This window comes from Oreochromis aureus, linkage group 22, assembly GCF_013358895.1.
Source record: "Oreochromis aureus strain Israel breed Guangdong linkage group 22, ZZ_aureus, whole genome shotgun sequence".
In the NCBI taxonomy this organism is placed as follows: domain Eukaryota; kingdom Metazoa; phylum Chordata; class Actinopteri; order Cichliformes; family Cichlidae; genus Oreochromis; species Oreochromis aureus.
This window is the reverse complement of record NC_052962.1, coordinates 34,729,388-34,750,084: the sequence shown is the minus strand read 5'-3', so window position 1 is coordinate 34,750,084 and position 20,697 is coordinate 34,729,388. Positions and strand designations below refer to the sequence as shown.

The 20,697-nt window shown below is 40.8% G+C and overlaps 1 protein-coding gene across 7 annotated transcripts in view; it reads left to right on the top strand.

Annotated features, from left to right (window-relative positions):
* fam131ba (family with sequence similarity 131 member Ba) overlaps window positions 1-20,697 on the top strand; it is a 78,936-nt gene that overhangs the window by 45,952 nt on the left and 12,287 nt on the right. For 2 of the 7 annotated variants that reach the window (XM_039606142.1, XM_031729358.2), the window contains exons 3-4: window positions 13,281-13,316; window positions 18,348-18,453. The exons of 2 other annotated variants lie outside the window; for them this stretch is intronic. In XM_039606142.1, the coding sequence (XP_039462076.1) occupies window positions 13,281-13,316; window positions 18,348-18,453 (142 nt within the window). The remainder of the gene's footprint in view (window positions 1-13,280; window positions 13,317-18,347; window positions 18,454-20,697) is intronic. 3 more of the 7 variants (XM_031729366.2, XM_039606141.1, XM_031729376.2) reach the window with 3 other exon arrangements.

Genomic DNA, 20,697 nt, shown 5'->3' with positions numbered 1-20,697 from the left:
ATGAAATGTGCTCTCTTTGGAAGCAGCAGGTCTCCTCCCTTTCGACGGGTTATGTGTGAGACTTTAAATCATCAAACTGTAAATTATAAATTTTAAATTGTTATTGATCCCTTTACCCCGAGTCCTAAAGTGTATATTTATTTTCTTACTCTACTATATTTATTGTTCATTTATTTGCACTGCTGTAACTGGAGCCTCGTCGTTTCGTCTCTATATACTGGACTGTATGTAGCGGAGATGACAATAAAGTTTACTTTGACTTCAGCAGCGCGCAGGCGCACCGAGGGCTCTCGCGCTCAGTTTTCGTGTATAAATTTCGAAAAACATCGGTGCAAATTATAAGTCTGTATCATAATGTCTGGTGTTTTCGTGTTTGTTGTTTTGTTTTTATTTTGTTTTATTTTGCGAGTTGGTTATTAGATGCTGCTCCAGCCAGCCAGAGAATCCCCCGCCGCCCCGCCCTCTCCTCCCTGTGCCGCAAGCAGCAGGCGCACCTCGCAAACGGAGGGCGCCCTTACTCCCAGCAAATGGGCGATAGAAAACCGATCGGTGCCTATGACATTCCCAATATGCGCTGGCTGCCGTCGGGGCAGCATGAGTACGAGCATTTTTTTTTTTTTTTTTGATGCCCGTGATGCCGCCCCCCATCACGATGCCGCCCCCCATCACGATGCCGCCCCGGGCAACCGCCCGTGTCGCCCGTATCTAAAACCGCTACTGTATAAATGCATGGTTTGCACCCTCCTGCCACTGTGAGAAGCACCTGGAACATTGGCATTGCGAGGCATAGTTGTTATTCAGCGGTCACAGCATCAGAAACAGAATTCAGTTTTGATCAAGTGCTGTTTGCATTGAGCTCTGATCCCGCAGCAGCCTTGGAGTTGTTTATCTCTATAAACACGACTCCTCTGTGTAATTTATTGGCCTGCAGAGAGAGAGGCCAGCAGGTGGAGAGATGAGGAGCTCGGAGAGATGATTCAGACTCAGAAACAGGGAGCTCTTGACCAAGTGCGACAAACAAAACGCTACAGACTGACAGACAGAATAAATCCTATTCAACTAGATTCAAATGCAAGTAAAATAAAATAAAAAACCAAAGAATTCAGGCCGCGAAGATCGAAAGATCGACAATGATCTCATGGCTCAATCTAAATAGAAATTTGGAAGTTAACAGAACGTTCTCATTGCTTTATTTTCTGCCTCCTAGTCTCCTCTGTCCTCCTCCCTTCCTCTTCTGATCAAAAGTAATCTCAGTACATCTTGAACACATCTACATGTTGAAGGATGTCTCAATTCCTAAAATGCATCTGGAGGACAGAGGATTGAAGTGTATCCTTTGCAGATGTATTACCTGTAAAAGACACATGCAAAATCTTTGGATTATCCAAACAGTGGCACGCGGAGCGATCTACGAACAATTAGTCCTTCGTATTGATAAGACCTTTCAGTTATTTAAGGTGATCACATGCATGAGGAAACCTTCTGCTCTTGAACGTTTGTGTGATTAAAAATTCTTTTCAGATGGCGCTGTAAATTTAATTAAACGCAGCAACAAATATAAAAGCTGTCATGAACACTGTTACGCTCGTATGACATCAGACATCATTAAATACAGAGTAGGCCGTAACAAAGCAGAGCAGATAATGCAGCTGTGCTAAATGTCATAATTTATTGACATGGCAATAAAATGAGCTCCAAAGCAAGTCTGTCTCATAGTTAAAAGCCTGTCTCCTCGGCTCCTTTCTCCTTGTAACTCCTCCCTGTCTCCTTTGCCCTGCTCTGGTTGAAAGGAGAGACGGGGAGGATGTACAAAGGGAAAAATGAGAAAAGGAACAGGCCTGCAGCAAAGCTAATGCAGAAATGTCTTCAACTTGAATTCCTTCTAGCGGTTTGCAGGGGGAGACTGCCTCTGGTTGCAATTGTATGGAAAAATGAGCCTACATCTGGACGGGCTTGCTCGGAATAACACCTCTGAGCGCAAATTGGATCACATCTTGGAGAAGCTCACTGCGGTCGTGAGTTCTCAGAATCTGCTCTTTGAGCACAAGGATGACAACATCACGGAGCGTAAGTTTGATAACATCATGGAGAAGCTCGCTCCTCTCCAACGGGAGATTGAGTGACCAGTGTTGGACTGTTAGAACAGCTTTGAAATTCATATGAGTTGTTCGCAGTAAAGTTAAAACCACCATCACTTCATTCGGATACCCCTTCGGCGCCAGCTGCGGTCTCAAGGCTGGAGCTGAACAACAACACCCTGATAACGACTGTGTTGAGACTGTTCTTCCCTTTCTATGCAAGGCCACCTGGGTTGGCTGGAAGACTGTTTACTTAGCCTGGCAGGGCGAAGGACACTGTCTCAGCTGAACTCTGGACACACACACACACACACACACATACATATATACACATGCAGATGTACACTCATCCCCCCTCCCCCCTCCAAACGCCTTCGATGCTTATTCCCCTCCGATGCTGACGGTGGATCATGGAGACCAGCGCTTATGCTGCAGGCCCGGATGTACTGTCTACATTGGCTGTCTCTCACCCTTAAACCATCCCTGTTGCTTGTCATGTGTTCTTTGGTGTATTAAGAGTTTTTTCATGTGCTATGTGCAGAGGTGTTTTTTTCTGTTCTCAAACTGATCTCCCTGTTGGAGCTCAGTCTGGGGGGAGTTATTTTTTTCTCCTCATCATTCCTCATGTGGTGCTTTTCCATGTTATACCCCTCTGACCTGTCTTCCCCATGTGATGTTTGTGTAATGTATGTATGGTGGGAAGGGTAAGACGGCGCTGGCACGGCTGGCAGCCTTAACCCAATTTCCCTCGGGATGAATAAAGTATGATCAATCAATCAATCAATCAATCAATCAATCAATCAATCAATCAATCAATCAATCAATCAATCAATCAATCAATCAATCAATCAATCTCACTTTACCTCACTAAACACTTCTCAGATTAATTTATGGTCTTAAACACTTTCAATTTAAAAACAAATACTTGCTACCATTTACTGTAAAACAGATGATAAAACTCAGTGCCAGTTAGAGCGTGGTGATCGACAACTTATTACTATCGTACCATCCTGTGATAAACCAATGTGCCGATGGCCAAAATGTTTAGTGCTTCCAAACAGTAGCCCAGAGGAGGTTTTCTGTCCATCACGTACTCTACTATGCTGCTCTTTAATTAGTGGCACCTGAGGTAGCTGTCACTCAGGATGCTGCAGTCAGAAAAGCATTTAAAGTCCTATTTTACAAAAGGTGCCAACTGAACTCATAATTCTTACCCTATTAGATGAGCCAGTGGCACTGCTGATCTGATCTACTCTGTTCTTAATTATCCATCCATCATCTGCTGCTTATCTGGGTCAGGTGGCAGGGGCAGCAGAGGTGCCCACACCTCCTTCTCACCAGACCCCTCCTCCAGCTCGTCTGGGGGGATAAAGGGGTGTTTCCAAGCCAGACATTAGTGCTCACACTAAGCACTGTTTCACTGTATACTGTGCTCAAACACAGTTGCCCCTCCTCTCCATTTCCCTGTACTCACACTGCTCTAACTGATCTGTCTCAGCATCTCAAGCTCTCTCTCTCACACTCCCTCTCTTACTTTCAGAAGCTCTTTTGAGATGTGCTCTTGCACAGTTCTCTTTACAGTTGTATGCATTTTGTGACTTAATTGGGGAAGCAGTGACACACTGCCCTGTGTCATATTTGTAAATCAGTTAAAGTGATTTTCATGAAGGCAGCTTTCATTGAGGGAGCATTGGGGATCCATGCGAGGACAGTAATTATGATAATAATAATAGATTTTATCTATAGGCGCCTTTAAGACCCTCAAGGTCACCTTACAATAACACAAGAACAATAGCAGCAATAAAATCTAATAAACATGGCAAAAAATAATTTAGACATAAGGTAAAACAAAACACAACACGAGCATAAAAGTATAAAAGCTGAGCAAGGTACAAATGGACTAAGACAGATCAGGTGTATGCAATTCTGAATAGATGGGTTTTGAGACGTGATTTAAAAGTGGTGAGAGAGTTTGTGGTCCGGAGATCTGGTGGAAGTGCATCCAAAGTCTCGGGGCAGAACAACTAAAGGCTCTGAGTCCAACGGTAGTCATGCGAACAGGTGGAACAGACAGAAGGGAAGCTGAAGAAGAGCGGGGTGTACGAAGGGGTGAGTATGTATGGAGAAGATTGGATAAATATGGAGGAGCGAGATTATGAAGCGGTTTGAAAGTGAGAAGCAGGATCTTGAAATTGACACGGAGGTGAACTGGAAGCCAATGGAGCTGTTTAAGAACAGGTGTTATATGTTCAGCGGATCTAGTTCTGGAAATAATACGAGCAGCTGTATTTTGAACTAACTGCAATTTATGGAGGGATGTATGAGGTAGACCACAGAGAAGAGAGTTACAGTAATCCAGACGAGATGTGACAAGAGCATTGACAAGTATGGCGGTACTGTGTGGAGTGAGTGAGGGACGAAGGCGGTTAATATTACGGAGATGAAAATAGGAAGACCGAGTGATATTATTTATATGTGCTGTGAAGGAAAGAGTGCTATTGAGGATGACACCAAGACTAATCACACTGTGTGATGTACCTGAGTCCAGCTGAGGTCCAGATTTTCAAGCAGACCAGGGCCTGATTTTTTAAATCTACCCAGGCATGGGATCTGATCACTGCAGCCAAACAAGCTGGATTTTTGGGTTCAAACATGCACAGGCAGGGAAAGCTTCACGTGAGCACGACTATTATCTAGTCAGCTTTTCCTGGTGTCTCCTCCCAGTTGGACATGACTGAAATGGTAAATGGACTGGTTCTTATATAGCACATTTCTAGTCTATCTTAGCACTCAAGGCTTTACACAACTTGCCTCATTCATCCATTTGCACAAGCACTTTTTTCCCCTGTAAATGCTTTCTATCTACAAAAATTCATACTCAAATGGATGAATCGGAGAGCAACTCAGGTTTAGTATCTTGCCCAAAGATATTTGGCATGCAGACTGGAGCAGACGGGACCAAACCACCAACCTTCCAATTAGTAGGTGACCTGCTGTACCACCTGAGCTACAGCTACCTTAAACACCTCACTTAGGAGGCATCCAGGCAGCATCTTAGTTAGATACTCAAACCACACTGAATTGTTATTTGTTTGCTGTATAACTCCTCTTTGACCCCAGGAGGAGGTTTAATGAGAATGAAATAAATCTAAAATAAAATAAATCTAAATAAAGCTCTACTCTGAGCTTCTCACCCCATCTCTGAGTGAAAGCTCAGACACCCACGCATTTCCAGTGCATGTATCAGTGAAACCCACAGCTTGTGGCTATAGGTGAGTTTAGGATCATAGATAAACTAAAACTTTACAGCACAAACCAGTGAACATGAAAATCAAAGGAATGAGCTCATCATGCTGGACTCACATTGCACATTAAACACAAAATTGCAGAAAACATCCCTGCAGCATCAGGCTCAGTGAAAGGCGCATTAGTTGAAACATCAGCCTGTCTGATCAATACCGAGCGCTCCGACCAGATCTCCTCCGAGGATATAAGCCTTCCAGAATCTGAGTCAGAGGATGGAAAACACAAACAGATCAGACGGAGTTTCAGCTGCAGGACCTATTTTATCTCCATTAGTTTGTGATTTAAAACAAATTTCTTGAAAACTGCTGGAAGATTTGGAAAATGAGTACCGACTGTAATGTTTCCCTTTGGAATTTAAAACAGAAAAAAAGCTTCTGAAACTGCATTTTCACATCATTTGAAACCAGAATTAAAGAAGATTAGCCCCTCTTTTAGAAAGATGATCCCACAGCTCTAATTTTGAAATGACACGTAGTACGAGCCCGATCTCCGGATTTAATTATGCACCATTAGGTTCTGTTTGTGACTCACTGTTTTGCACCCACTGAGCTGCTTTAACCCCTTTAACCCAAATGCCATCCAAAGTTTTAATTACATCCTCAACTGCATTATTTAAAATGTTTTTTTCTGTCCCTCCCAAGTAAATGCATCATAGTGAGTCATGGATCAAGTTAAATAACAAAAGGCAAATCGTTAATAGCTGAGAAGTCCAGAGGGCAGTAAAAAAGAAAGAAATAAAGACTCCAAAAAGGAGTGTGAGGAACAATAGCAGGAAAGCCAACACTGCTTCAACAGAGCTGAAGGGGAAAGGAAGTAGCAGTATACCAATGCTTTCACTTTGTCACTGAATTTTCATATATATGTACTATATTACTGAGTAATTATTCTTCTGACAACTGTTTTTTTAACTTGTACTCCCCACATTTGATCACAAATATCTAAATATTTCTACTTTCTCTTCAAAACAGGCTCATTACTTTAGGTTTAACACATCTGAGGGGAGTTGTTAATCATGTCAAACCAGTTGGAAAGAACAATATTATACTCCATTATCAATGCTACTGATGTCAAATGAAAAAGGCCACAAACATATCATTTATGCATCATTTATTGCACTATACTCAGGCCACTATACGCAGGCCAAGGTGTAGATGTCAATCAGTTTTGGTCGCGGTGCTTCGGCAAGTGTAAATGGAGTAACATTTTCTAAGTGGCAGGTAATTTAAAAGGCAACTTTTCAGCAAATATCAGCAAACACACAAACTGTTTCTGTGCAGTTTCTGTATTTCCCAGGGAGACAAATGAAAGGTCAGTGTGTGATAGGTTCGCTCTCAGAGATGGAGAACGATGTATTATTATATTTAGACAACATGAGGTTCAGTTTGCCTCGCACACAAATAGCTGGTAGAAGTGACCTCCAAAGAACTGCCTTTTACTTTTGTACTTTGAGTACTTTTTCACTTTAATGTGAGTCAATACTTTAGCTTTTACCAGAGTATTTTCTAACACATGTATCTGTACTTCTACTTAATTGATGGATGTGTGCACTTTAGCCACCTCTGATTATATTTCAAGAAAGAAGAAAATAACCCCAATTTTCAAGTAGCCATATCTTTGTCTCGTGTCAGGATAGACTTGGACTAACTGTGACCCTGGAGGACGAATAGATGTAGAAAATTGACAGCTGGATAGAAGGTAGTTATTATTGAATAAACTGTGTCCTTCAGGGGAAAAGCCATGAAGCAGGACTGCAGCATAAAGCGCTGATTTACTCAACAGTTGGATGATGAGCTGAGAATGTCAGTTTATTGAGAGACGTTCAAAGTTATCGTGTTTGAAGGGATTTTGGTTTCGGCTCACACATTGCTCCAGTGTCTCGCTCCCATTCAGGGAAATGCGCTACTGAACTAGAGCTCAACAGAGATACACTTAACAGAGTCTATTTGAATACAAAATAAACACACACACACACACAGATGTGTGATTAGACCTGATTTTTTTGCCTTTGGTTGAACCCCCACCTTCACACACTGAGGCGTTCTTTATGACTCTGAACTCTGAAATGTCCAATAACAGAGAGATTTTGACTATTATAAATTATAGTTCAAACTTATACTCACAGTTTTTAATTAGGTTTTGTGACCTTGAACCTTGAATAATTCAGATGCTAATACTGAGAGCGCTGCTTCAAGATTTCAAGGCTCCTGCTTTCTTCTGTTACATGTGAGACATTCAGAATGAAAGTGGACCAGCTGTTGCATAGATTGGGTCATCAGTCGTACTCAAGTTTGTCTTGAACTACTCGATAGATTGCTATAAATATAGTTAAATGCTCTCCTCAGGATGAAAACTCATCTAGCACCATCAAACATTGTGTTTAGTGTTAATTAGCAAATGCCAGCACGTCATCACACTAAATGCAGATGGTCATGTTGTGAAAATTGCAACTATGCCAAGTCAGCATGTAAGTTAACACTGACATTAGCAGTCAGTGCACAGCACTGCTCTGCCTACAAGTACAGCATGCCTTTAGATCAGAAAACTACATCCTTAACACCACCTGACTAAGATTGTACAGGTGGGGCTGTGGCCTCCAGGACTGTTCTGTGCTTTCTGATATCGTGACACCAGAATTAGATCGAGGGGATCCTCCTGTTTTGGGAATGTACGGAGAAGAGGCCTTACATGCCTGAAGTAAGAAGTCAACGAAGTCCAAAATGTTCAGTCAAAATGACAAGGCAAAAAGGGTCAGCCAATTGGGAACATGGAAATCGTGAGGTTAAAAAAGAAAAACAGGTTTATAAGTAATTAAAGGTTCACTGCTGGGAAACACACGATGCAGCAGAGAACAAAGGGAAGTTGGGGAGAATATAGGCCGAGGTGCAGATAAGAAACTGGCTGATAAAGAAAAACTCTGAAAGAACACGAGTACAAGATAAAGAATTTACAAACAAGGTTCCCAAATCCCTAACCGTGATAAGGTCATGTTCTCTGAGCCATTTCTGAGCTGTTTTTCCTGCTTTGGCAAATGGCTGGAATTGGAGACTGTTGAAGGAGAAGACTGGACTGTCAAAGTAACCTACACAGTATTTCCAGGACCTAAATTTGCAGGCAGAATACAGCTTTATAACAAGATAAAGAGTGTGGTCACATCACCATTCAGTACTTTGTTGGTGTTGCTCATTGGTGTAGATGCCTAGAATTGTTTGACAAATACTGAAGACTCCTGATTTCTAACTAATGACCTTATTATGAAAGCAGTAACATAGTCAAAGGCCCAGAATTTGAGAATAAGACTTGTTGTATTTCTTTCTGTCCTTTCTGACCTCTTGAAAAGAGCTTCATTTATTTTTTATTAACACGCTACACTGCAGATCTGATGGGTAGCTTTGGGTTTCTCACTGTTTAAAAAGCCATATCTGCCTTATCCGCGAGTAAGGCTACACCCCAAACCAATAAAAGATGAGCATAAACATTTTCTTAGCAGATATTTGTCAGCTGGTCCTACGGTCAGTAGGTCTCACTGAGTGTAAAAAACCAGTTATACCTCATATGTGTGCGTACTGATGTCGAGGTTTCGTCTGCGTGGTGACAACCAGTATTCAGTTCGATACTCGAGTGCGTACTCGTGCCCTCACAGCTGGTATAAACGGTACAGAGCTGTTTGCACTGGGTATAATTGTCCCATAAGAACCCAGATGTAGTCTACAGGAAGCAGAAGCAGGATGAAGAGGGAAATAATAATTTTACAAATGAACTGTGATTCAGGAAGAATAACTAAGTCTGTTTAGCGCTGGGGGAGGCAGATTTGGGCAGGATGCTGAAAGATTAACCAGCAGTTTAGGCTCAAGATAAGCCTGGCTCTCATTTTTAGGAGTTATGAGTACTCAGCAAATTCCATATTAAAGGATAAAGAAAGTTATAAAAATCTAAATCCTGAAAGCATCTATGAATCGTTCATTGACTATAAGCTTAGAGGATAGATAATGGTGAACTATTAACATGGGTGCAAAATCTTAAATATATTTGAGTTTGTTGTTGTACCAATGTGGGCATGTGCTTCAGTTATAGAGGAGATGGCTTTTTTCACAGTTGCATGATTTCCTGCAGGACACAAACCGAAGCTGACAGAGGTCATAAATGACTCAATGGGCCTTTAACACTGAATACATTAGCCACTAACAAAACATTTCCTAAAACAGAAGTGGTTCATGCTGCTGTTGAACGTATTCTCTCATGAGTGTTAGTCATATATTTATTAAGATTACAATTAGACGATACCTTCTTCATTGCCTTGAATTTGTAAGCTTCTTGTTGCTGAGTGTGTTTATTACTGAGATTAAATAAAGTCTTATTCATTATGTCCACTAACATTATTTTGGGGGCTAAACTGGTCAGCCAGTCACTAGTACTGTTTGTGTCGAGATATGGTTAAAAAGTGAAAGATCAAAAAAGACTAAAAATGATACTTATACTCAAAAATGATCATTTAGTTGGAATCTATGTAAAACTACACAAGGGTAAAATACCAGATGATGGGTTGTTTTATTTATTTCTATTTAGTGTATGACATTTAATTGAGTTGTGACTCCATCAGGTGTTTAGACCTGCTGTCTTTGACTGTAAACTGATTATGAGGCCCATCTATTCACTTCACTTCCTGCTACATTTTATTTTACAAGGTTATGAAATAATAATAAGATTTTCAGTCTCAGAGAGAGAAATGAAAGTGGTGTCAGATTAGTATTCAACATGGAGAGGTAGAGTATGCTGGTCTGGAACCAGTTGGATCAGCGCATCCCAACACTGAATCAACTATTAACTCAATATTTCCTAAACAGAAACCACAGATATTTTGCTGTTTTCGTGTATATTCTCATCTGGCTCATACTCTAATACACTAACACAGTGATTACAGCGATATGATAGCGTCTTTGTTGCCTTGGCTCTGTGAGCGACTCACTGCCAAGCGCGTTCATTAGCATTTGAGATTAAACGAAGCATTATTCAATTAGGTCTGTGTAATCTGTCAGCTGTGTTGGTTTTACGCAAAGTTTTAGTGATTAACACGCCAAACTAACATGTTTGTCCAGGAAAATGAGTTTCTAATCAGCAGGAAGGTTAACAAATGTAACTTATTAGCATATTTATTGCTCAGATCTAACACTGAACAAGGTGTGCTTGCATCTGAATGAATCACCCACTAACACGACCGTCTTTGTTAAATCCCTCTGCCGTCTCAGAAGCCGCTTTGTTAGAAATGGATTATTCTTATTCCTCATTCTCCTGTCATGAAAATAAACATCTGATGTGAATATAGATCTGCCGAGGAAGTGAAAGGAGCCGGTAGTAAGACAGAGTTAATTCTGTTTCTGCTCGCCCGTGGTTTCAATTTGCTAACCGTCGTCCGTATTTGACACCAGATGAAAAATGTTAATCAGAGCAGTAAGGGCTTAAAACCAAGTGAGACCCACATTCACGCTCATTCATGGAGATGTAGAGCTAAAGAGTTTCTGTGCGCAGCAGCTGCTGATTAAAGCATGAATAAAGTAGAGGCCGGGCGCTTTAATATTTTATTACCGCTGGTGCACTGCTTTCCATTTTTATTCCTTTTTATTGCCATCTTCAAATATGAGTGTCCACCAGCCATATTACTGACACTGGCAGGATGGCGGGTATCGTTTTCACCTTGTGAGTCTGTCTGTGTCTCGCTGTGGCAGAATACAATCCTGTTGACAACTACTGCAGCGACAACTACCGCAGATGGTGTCTATGTTAATTTCTGTTGACAGATATTGTCAAGACAACAACATCATAACTATCAAAGATACAGTCAGGAAGCTTAACAGGTGTGTAGTTAACCTCTTAACATTCATCAGGTCATTAGTGACTTATCCAGGGTTAAGGGTCATGTTCATGACCATCCTCTTTATTGTCATTGATGACTTGGTAGAGTTTAAGATGTTAAGTTCAATGATGAGCGTAGTCTATCCTTGAATTGGTATGGAGCACAAATCCCACTGAAATTACAGGAGAGGCAGCACAATTTATTCATGGACAGGATTCAAGAAGACGTAGTAAGATGGTCTTTAATATGACTTTCAAATGATGCAAAGTATCCTAAAAAAAACATTATTACACGAGTACTGAGCAATCAAATGTATTCATGAGTGAAAATATGTTTTATGGTATTCTTCCTTAAGAATAAAATAACAACAATAATAATAATAATAATATCTAAATTTAAAAACTCTGTGAAAATCTGCGTGTATATTTTCTGTGCGGTGTGAAAATAATACAAGCATCAGTGTGCAGCATACCCAGCTACTCTTTACATGGATCATATAAATTCCAATTTATTTTTAATGTAAATATTAACGAAACTGTCCGATGTGTTGATGCAGCGGCGGCTGCAGTGTGAGGAGCAGAAGATAAAGTTTGGCATTTACTTTGACATAAAGTTTAGGGCATTTTCCGTTTCATGCGGTCTGATATGTGGCTTTGAACGGTACAACTACGATAACAAGCTCGGAGTGCCAGTGGAGAAACTCTTCAGGGCACCGTGACAAAGAGTCTGACGTAAAAAGAAAAAAAGAAAAAGAAAAAAAACCTTTTGACAGCTGTCGACTTGAATCCTCCGGAGCAACCACAGTTTCAACGTGTTCCTCTTTCACTCTTTGTGTCTGCTGTACAGTGTGATGAATGTGCATGATTGCATCCGTGTGTGTGCATATGAGGACATGGCACTTTGGTCTGGCCACCCATCAGATTTGCTGTTGCCCCCAGCAACAGTGTCACTCCTCGGTGGGTTCCATTGGTTACCTAAACATTCGATGCAGCGTGTATAAGCGGAGAGTGCGAGTGCAGCTGATCGCATTCACAGCGCCACACTCACACACGATTGCAGTTTCTCCTCCCGCTCGTCTACTTTTTCCTCTCTGAAGTCTGACTCAGCTGATTAAAATAAAGCCTTTTAAGTCTTGTGAGATCAGACTGTTGTAGTAATGTTCACAGATACACTGTAACGCTCACATAAAGAGCCACATAGTTCAGTTTGTTGGTTCAAGCGTATGTCTCACAAACACAGTCCAGACCGAGCAGACTGGTTTAAGGAAAATACTCATCTGCAACAGTTAGTCGTGGATTTGAGGTTAACATGAATCTGATATTTGAAGCAAATTCAGATATTAAAGTTAAACTTTCTCAACATCTATTCTATCTAATAAGATACAGTTATCTCACTTCAGTTATTTATTTATCTTTTTGCTGCAAAATGAGATTGTCGAGCAACACTATCACTAAAACCCGATACAAATGTTCCCCTGAGATGAAGATGAAGATCAGTCAGCATTTTAATAGGGTCAAGTTGGCAATTACATCCAATCTGTTTGTGGTAAGACAGCAATAAACTGCGATAACTAATAGAAAATCATCAAATGTGATACTATGTTGACAAAAATTCACATTTAACACAAATTCATATTTAAAAATTACATTTGCACTCAGCAACCTTCCAGTTCTCTAGAAATATACCCAGAGTCCAACTATATATGGTCCTGACATCCAGAAAATAAAAAAAGTAAAATAACCTTTTTCATTACACAACATGACTCAAGCTTTAGTAAGCTTTAGTCTTTTCTGACCTTCAAAATAAATGTCAATATTCATTTTACAAGAGCAACGAATATATATAATTTGGTGCATTTAGGAAACCGCTGACAGCCTCATATCCAAAATGTAAATGTTCAAATTCAGAATTAACAGCAGTTTTTTATATCTGACATCCTCCTCTTTTAATCTGCCTTTTTCTCTTCCCTCCTTTGCTACACCTTCTTGTACTTTTCTCCCCCCTCTGTCCTCCGTCTTTCCTCCGCCCTTCTCTCCCTCCTTCCCCAGCATGGCCGTGCCGAGTTTTCCTGGGAAGGAATCAATGTAAGTCTCCTTGTTTAAATCTCCTCTTCTCTCCTCAAATCTCCTCTACCTGTCATTTCCCTTTCCATCACTTGACCGACTACCTGAGCTTTGACTTGGAGTACATAAGTTGACATCCCACTCGTTTATCCTTCCACCTTTTCCTGAGACTCTTTCTTACTTTCTTATCTCTCACTCCCACTGCCTCTCTCTTATCCCCCAGTTTTTATTTCCCTCCCAGTAAGCTCCCCCATCCGTCTCCACTCTTAGCTCTCTGCTAATCTACTGTACTGTAAGCTTCATATACTGTATATCTATATACAGAGTCACAGATAACAGGCTGTAATAAGCTTATCTTATGCACAGCTGAAGTCATTCTTTCTCTTTTAACTGAAAGCAACGGATGATGAAGTGGATCAACTGTTTATGTACCTTCAGCAGAATTTGTTTGCACCATGTGCATTTGTTCAGCTCAGAGCTGACTGGAGGAAAATAATCTCGCGTAGACATATTTCGGGTTTTATGCAACAATGATCCAGAGACATTTCTGATGTCTAAAGTAAGCACCGACTGATTTTAAGATGGAAAATCAGTCGGTGCATTCATCCTGGATGGAATCGGCAACACAGCCGACAAAGGAGGTCTTTGTTTACTGTTATTTAAAGCGATAAATTGGTGTGGTACTTTAGTATAGTGATGTAGGGAATAATAAAAGCAGCTTTTTGCAACAGCAGCAGTTATTTGAAAGTTGAAAGTTTGGAGTCACTAAGAAATGCTTGTGTTTTTTTTTTTTTTAAATTTCCTCCATGTAACAGTTAATTGATCTTAAATGTTGCAAATGTTTATAGCAGTCATTTAGACTTTTTCATATATGTAGATGTTTAATAGCCTACATCCATAAATCAACATTGGCTAATGAAATTTCATCGCTGTCCTCACTGCAAAATCTATGGCTGTTTCAGACGGATAAAAAACTGAAGGCTGCGTACAAATCCGTATACTACTCCCTCTGTGGAACAGGGAATTGGCTCTAAGTGGAAAGAGTAGTGGGAGTCCCTGCTGCAGGAGATGAGTACAAGCAATGATTAATGGGATCATTAATTAGGAATCACTTATGATTTTGCAAGTAATTTATATGTAGGCATACATATTTTCAGTACCCAACATCCTGTATCCCAATGGCACATTGTGTTACTTCACTTGAGTTTGATGGGAAAATGCATACTGATCAGACAACTGTGCAGAGTGACAAGAAATTAATCAGTTTAGCTGAGAAAAAGGAGCTTTATACTGAAACTCACCCAACTATATTTCTTTTAAGAACTGGGTGTACTGGAGTGTACTACTCCCTTTAAAGAAGAACACAAACTGAATACAGTGGGAAAACCCCAGTGCCAAACTGATGAAGAGGAAAAATGCATCATAATCTCAGGTCTAAGGAGCACATCCCTCACACATTCTCATCTGTCAGCTTCACCAATAAGGACGAAGGGAGTAATACACACCACTGCATGAAAGCTTCAATGTTCAGCTATTTCCAGCAGCTGAACTGGAAACTGGGAATCATTTTTCAGCTACTTTAGAGTACATTTTGTTTTAAGTACATTTTAAAACTCCCCAAAAGACTAAATTTGTGTTTATTCTGCTATTCTTGTAACACAGTGTCCAATAACAACTCTGTTCTGGTTTATGGCATATTAATAGGAAACCACATTCTGAATGTTAGTGTAAAAGGCGTATTAAGAGCTCATGAAACAGGCTAATGATGCTCAGGTCTTTTGCATATTAGAAAGTTGTTTCTGCTGTCAGCAAAGAACGTCAGTTTATACATCTTAAAGTTCGGGATCCTTTAAGCTCCTATCCTGGCTCCATACACTCTTCAATATTCCATCAGCTCCCATCTGTTGTTTGGCAGTACAGAGTGGAGTGATTGCAGTGGTTTAATCAAAGCAGTAGAGAGCAGCTGAGGTTGCCTGCTGTGAGCCTGAACAATGCAGTGAATGAAAAACTATAAGCGAAAGGAGGCGGCAAAGTTATGTAGCATATGAATATGAATATGTGACCCTTTTAACCTTACATATAAAACCAAATGCTGATTAATGCGCATTTAAACATTTCTCTGCCGTATTGGTTTAGCAATGGCTGTGCTTTGTTGGAAGGACTGGAGGAGGATTTTAAATGGAGAACAATGGTTTTAGTTGCAAAATAGGCGTCCACCTGTGGTTTATTATATTTGAGGAGAAACAGAGTCGAGCAGATACACGACTAATGGAAGAAGATTGCTGTAATAGTTTCATCTGTATGCCTGTTGACTCTCTGGCTGCCCACCAACAACACCATATAATGTTACTGGTGCATGCAGGCAGTTTAAAGTAGGTTGGAGAGCGTGTGGATGATGCTCCACTTGCACACCACAGAGGGACCAGATAATATCAGTTTGCCTTTTTATTGTGAGTCATGCACCTTGACTCAAAATATTACATCATATCTCTCACAAAATCCTCCCGTGTAACAGAGTCCATGTGCTTCCCTGTTATTTCTTACTGTAATTAGGTGCTGGGAGGGCCTCATTAAGAGCCGGGCTCTGTCTCTGAGTTCATTAATTTTTGTCTTTGTTTGCCAGGAGCATTGCTGCCGGGAAGTAAGACAAGTTTACTGTACACATGAGTGTTTTTGTGGCATAACTATACACTAGAATACTTGTTATAGCTTTGAAAACTGTTCAACATTCAGCTATTTAAGTTTACAGGAGAGGAACAGCATCTAGGTTCTCATTATTAGTATGTTGTTGTAGACTTATGTTTGAAATTTCACTTTAAATTATTCTCCTTTGGGGTCCTTCTGGTTGATTCATAAAAGATAAAAACATCTCACTTTAATGGACAGTTTTCTCTGAAAACCAAATATGCATAATTTGTTAGTTCTGGTCTTAGTACATGTAATTTAGCAATCCACCCTTGGCTAAGCTGTAATCTGAGTTGTCTGCACGTCTTTTGTTTGGCAGTTCAGCAGAAAGTCTCTATAACTTTGTGGTGGTAACAAGGTTTGGGGATGTTTTTCAAGTAAGTTTTTGATGCACGATTATATTCAAGAAAAGGAAGAAAGCAGGATTATGCACACCGTCTTAGATATGTAAACAATACTACAGTTGATTCAGTGTACAATTTACTTTTGCATTAGAAAATGGTTTACAGCAAGGGATTCATTTCAATACTCTGAAGTTTGGATGTTCTCCTCCATTCTTGTGTGGATTTTCTCAAGGAGCTCTGATTCTTCCAAAATCAAAAAATAAGCCTGTTTAACTCGGCCTCTTATATAAGAACACAAAGATACGTGAGGGTGAGTCAAGAACACAAACAGATGAAAGGTTACTGCAGGGCCTCAGATGGAGTCTGCTCTTTCCTGTTCGCTCTCTCTTTGCTTCTTTGCTCTACTCTCCTCTCAATAAATGACAAAAGAACCACTGAACGGTCATAGCTTGGAATCAACATATAATTATTTCTACACATTATTTGATGAACTAAATACTGGAGAAATCTGAAGATGTGGCTTGTAAGTGTGAATGTGGGCTATACGGCACAAAGGAGGAAAAACCAATCCTGTCCTGTGGGGCAGAATTATGATCTGAATGAACTGTTGTGTCAAAGATCAGCTCTATAAATTCTCTGTAGGCTTCTCTTGTTCGGGGTTTATCTGTTTATTTCATCATTTCTATCTGTGTTATTTCTATTATATTTACATTTTATTTGGTATACAGTATGACGATGTTTAAGGGAGGACAGGCTAGAGAAAAAATGTGTGTGTGTGTGTGTGAGAGGGAGAAAGAGAGAGAGTGTGTGTCTTTGTCATGAAATGCACTTGAAAATGAGGGTGGAAAGTCGTGGCCCCTAGGAGCCAGAGGCAGACAGAGATGGATCTGGGAGAACCGGGCCATCGGCAGCCACCTAGAATACTGAAGACCTAAGGCCACACATCCCGGTGAAATCTGCACGCCCATCCCAGCAGAAGAAGGAGTGAGGCCTTGAGTGGGGCGCCCACGGCCAAGGTGTGGGACTCCCAAAGGACCAGAGGCAATAGGCAGTCGATGCCGCGAGAGGCCGGTGCGAGCAGAGATCAGGGTCCCAGGGCTCCAGGCCCCCAAGAAGCACCCAGTACCTGGCTGACTCTTACCACACCTTTAACCAACCATTGTAGCAGCTGAGCTAAACGCCATCTTTCACATGTAGTCTTTGCTGTTGTGGGTGACTTGCCTTAAAAAAAATACAAAAAACCCCCCACTGTTGCAGCTTGAGAAAACCAAAGATTTATTATGGTTCAGCTCTGGTTGCACCTGGAAAGCGAAGATAAAGTGCAAAATGCAAAGCTCCCAAAAATCACACACCACCATTCCTTGTCTTACAAAACGTGCAACTCACTCACGATACGACATATAGACATCCGACACAGCGGTGTTGTTTGACCTGATTTTGTAAATTGAGGACTGGTTGTTGGTGTCAGTCTCACGACTTCAAAATGCAGAAACAGCCGAGCATATTTGGGTTGGTAACATAGATGAGACAGTCAGTAATATCCAACAATGGAGTCAAAGCAAAATGCGCCACAGGTAATCTTTGTAATGAGACAACACTGCCATCAATATCTGTTCAATATTACATTTCTCAGGATGATTTTATGTCAAATAATAGCTGCTGAGCTCACAAAAGACTGCTACCCTTTTAATTTGGTTTTAAATCAACACTTTATCATTAATATTTCCTTTGAGGCACAGAATATCAATAATTCTCTTCTCTTCAACGATCCCTGTAAGCCATTTACAAAGTGCTCAAATAATTAACCCTTCTATCTTATCTCCTCTGCTGCAACCTCTCTTCTCTTTCTCCCTCGGTCAGACTGTTTTGTATCGTCTGCCCTCTTCACCTCAATTTCTTTTATTCCATTTTTTCTTTCTTGCATTTATCTCTCTCATCTGTTCTGGTTCTATTATCTCTCCTCCTCCTTCTATCCACCCCCTGTGCTGCGCCAATACCCCATTTACCTCTCCTCTCTCTTTAGTTGTCCATGGAGGACACTACTTCCATTCTGCCTCGTCTCAAGAGGAAGTCCACCAACACCTATGGGATCGGTGCCCTGGCTAAGTCCTCTCTGTCAGGTGTGTCAGGTGTGTGTCTGTGCTGCTAGATGGTAAAACAGCCCCCATGTTGCCTCCACATGCTCCACGGTGGATCAAGAGTGAAGTTGTTGTTGAGCTCTGGCAGGGTCTGCATCTCCTTTCCCTGCTGTGTAAAAGATCATTTTTGGTTTCTTCTTGCGTGTTATTCAGATGATTGGTTGGTGGCATTAGTGCAGCAGCCAAATGATCAGTGTGTGGTTTGGTTTAATGGGAATCACCAGTATAAATTAGGCTAAATGGACTGTGTAATCTCTTGTCATTTTTCTCTTCTAATTGGTAATTACTTTGACTTAACTTTAAATCTTTGTGATGCAATTTATTTAAGGCAACCAAACCATTCATTCCTCTTTGCAGAGTGGGGCGTTTTTCCCTTCTGCAAACTTTTCTCAGAGGGTGATAAAGCGGTGCCAGTCACACTGGTTTAGACAGAAGGAATAACCCTAACCCTAATCCTAACCCAGAAGGAATAAATAATTTCTAATGTCCTAATACAGTGTAGACAACCCCTCCTAAACCATCAGTGGTAGGTAGCACATCAGCCTGTGATTATTAAAGCTTTTTCTTTCTTTTTTTTTAAATCAACACCAACACCAAAGAAGAACAGTTAGCTTACTATTGAATAACTATAATAAAAATCCAAATAACTGTACTATAATATTTGAGCTGATTTAAATTTGGTCAGTCTTCCCTTTAAGGACGTCTCCCTGTGAACAGCACAGCTACTAATTTTGGGATTGCTCGATGGAAGTCACGTTCTGACCGTCTGCCTGTGTGCATCTACAGTTTAACCATAGACCTCAAACACACAGACCAAGCATCAACCTGACTTCCATGTTGAGGATAATCACCAGCTATGTCTGAGAGACCAAACGTCAAATATCAGCAGATGAGCTCATTGCGTCCAAGCTCCCCAAAAATCATCCATCAAGTTAGAAAAAACAGAAGCTTGCTCATCGACTGGGATCAGAGTTATCCTGAAAAGTTTTAAGACGATTAGCATCAAACAACCAAAAGTGTGGTACATCCCATTTTCTGCCCATTCACTGTTCAGAAAGGAGTTTTTTCATTACACTGATGTGTTCTCCCCTCACCACCTGCCCCACTTGCCTGATTTGGTTCCATCTCAACCAAAATTCAGTTAAATTTACTTTCAGTTTTTTAGATATAGCACAATAGTCATATAAAGTGCTTTATGTTGTAAGATAAATATCCTCCGACGTCATACAAAGAACCCCAAGTGTAGAAGCACTTGTGAGGGTGGTCAGAGCAAGACTTTCAAGGAGAGATCTAAAAATTATTAGCAGTGCTGGCAGCAGTCCATAGATGCACCCGGAGAAGACCTTGAAAGGGATATGGGCCAAATTGAAATCAGGTAGTTTTTAGCCTTTAATGGGAAGAGGGAACATTTCTCACGGCACCTCGATAGCGTGTGAACAAAGGCATTTAGGAGGACTTGAGGGTTAAGAAGTTGCACTTGCATCAGACTGAATACGAAAAACAGAAGAGCCTCACAAACTGAAACCACAGAACTTACAGTTACGCATCTTACATGTCAAATGCTCTTTGTTAAGTTGAACCTTGGTTTAACATAACAAATGGACACATTTTTACGTCCAGAGCAGCCTCTGAGATCTGTTTGCCTGATAAAATCTCCACTCTGCTTCCTCCATCACTTGGTTTCTGCACTGCTTGCAGGCCAAAGAATCATCTGACACCCTCGAAGAGAACATGTTTAATTATCTTTTCAAATTGCCATAAACGGCAATGGATTTTGTAAATGAAACTCTGACTTAACAAATAACTTCACTCTAGAGCAGGCGAAGGAGGAGGAGCTTGGAACCAACATGGCCGCCCCTGTGGGTGCCCCTTCCTATATCACTCCCTACTTTCCTCTCTCTTCCACTGATATCAACAGCAGACGTCAATGACGGGACACATTTCAGAGTCATTGATGGAAATTCAATCAGATCTTTGATTTCAAAGAAACTAAAGTAAGTAAGAATACTTACTTACTTTAATTACTTACTGAAGCATCTCCACAGGTGTGTTGGGAAATGTAGTGTATTTGTACCGTGGCAGTGCTGCTGCTGGTGGTGGTGTGGCCCGATATTTGTGACTCTTTTGTGCAGTGTCGTGACTACAAGTGGCCGGTGCCTCTTTCGTGCTCTCTCGTGTTCTGTGCTTCAAACTGTAGTGCTCTTTGTTGTCTGAGTGCAGCACCTCAGAGTGTTT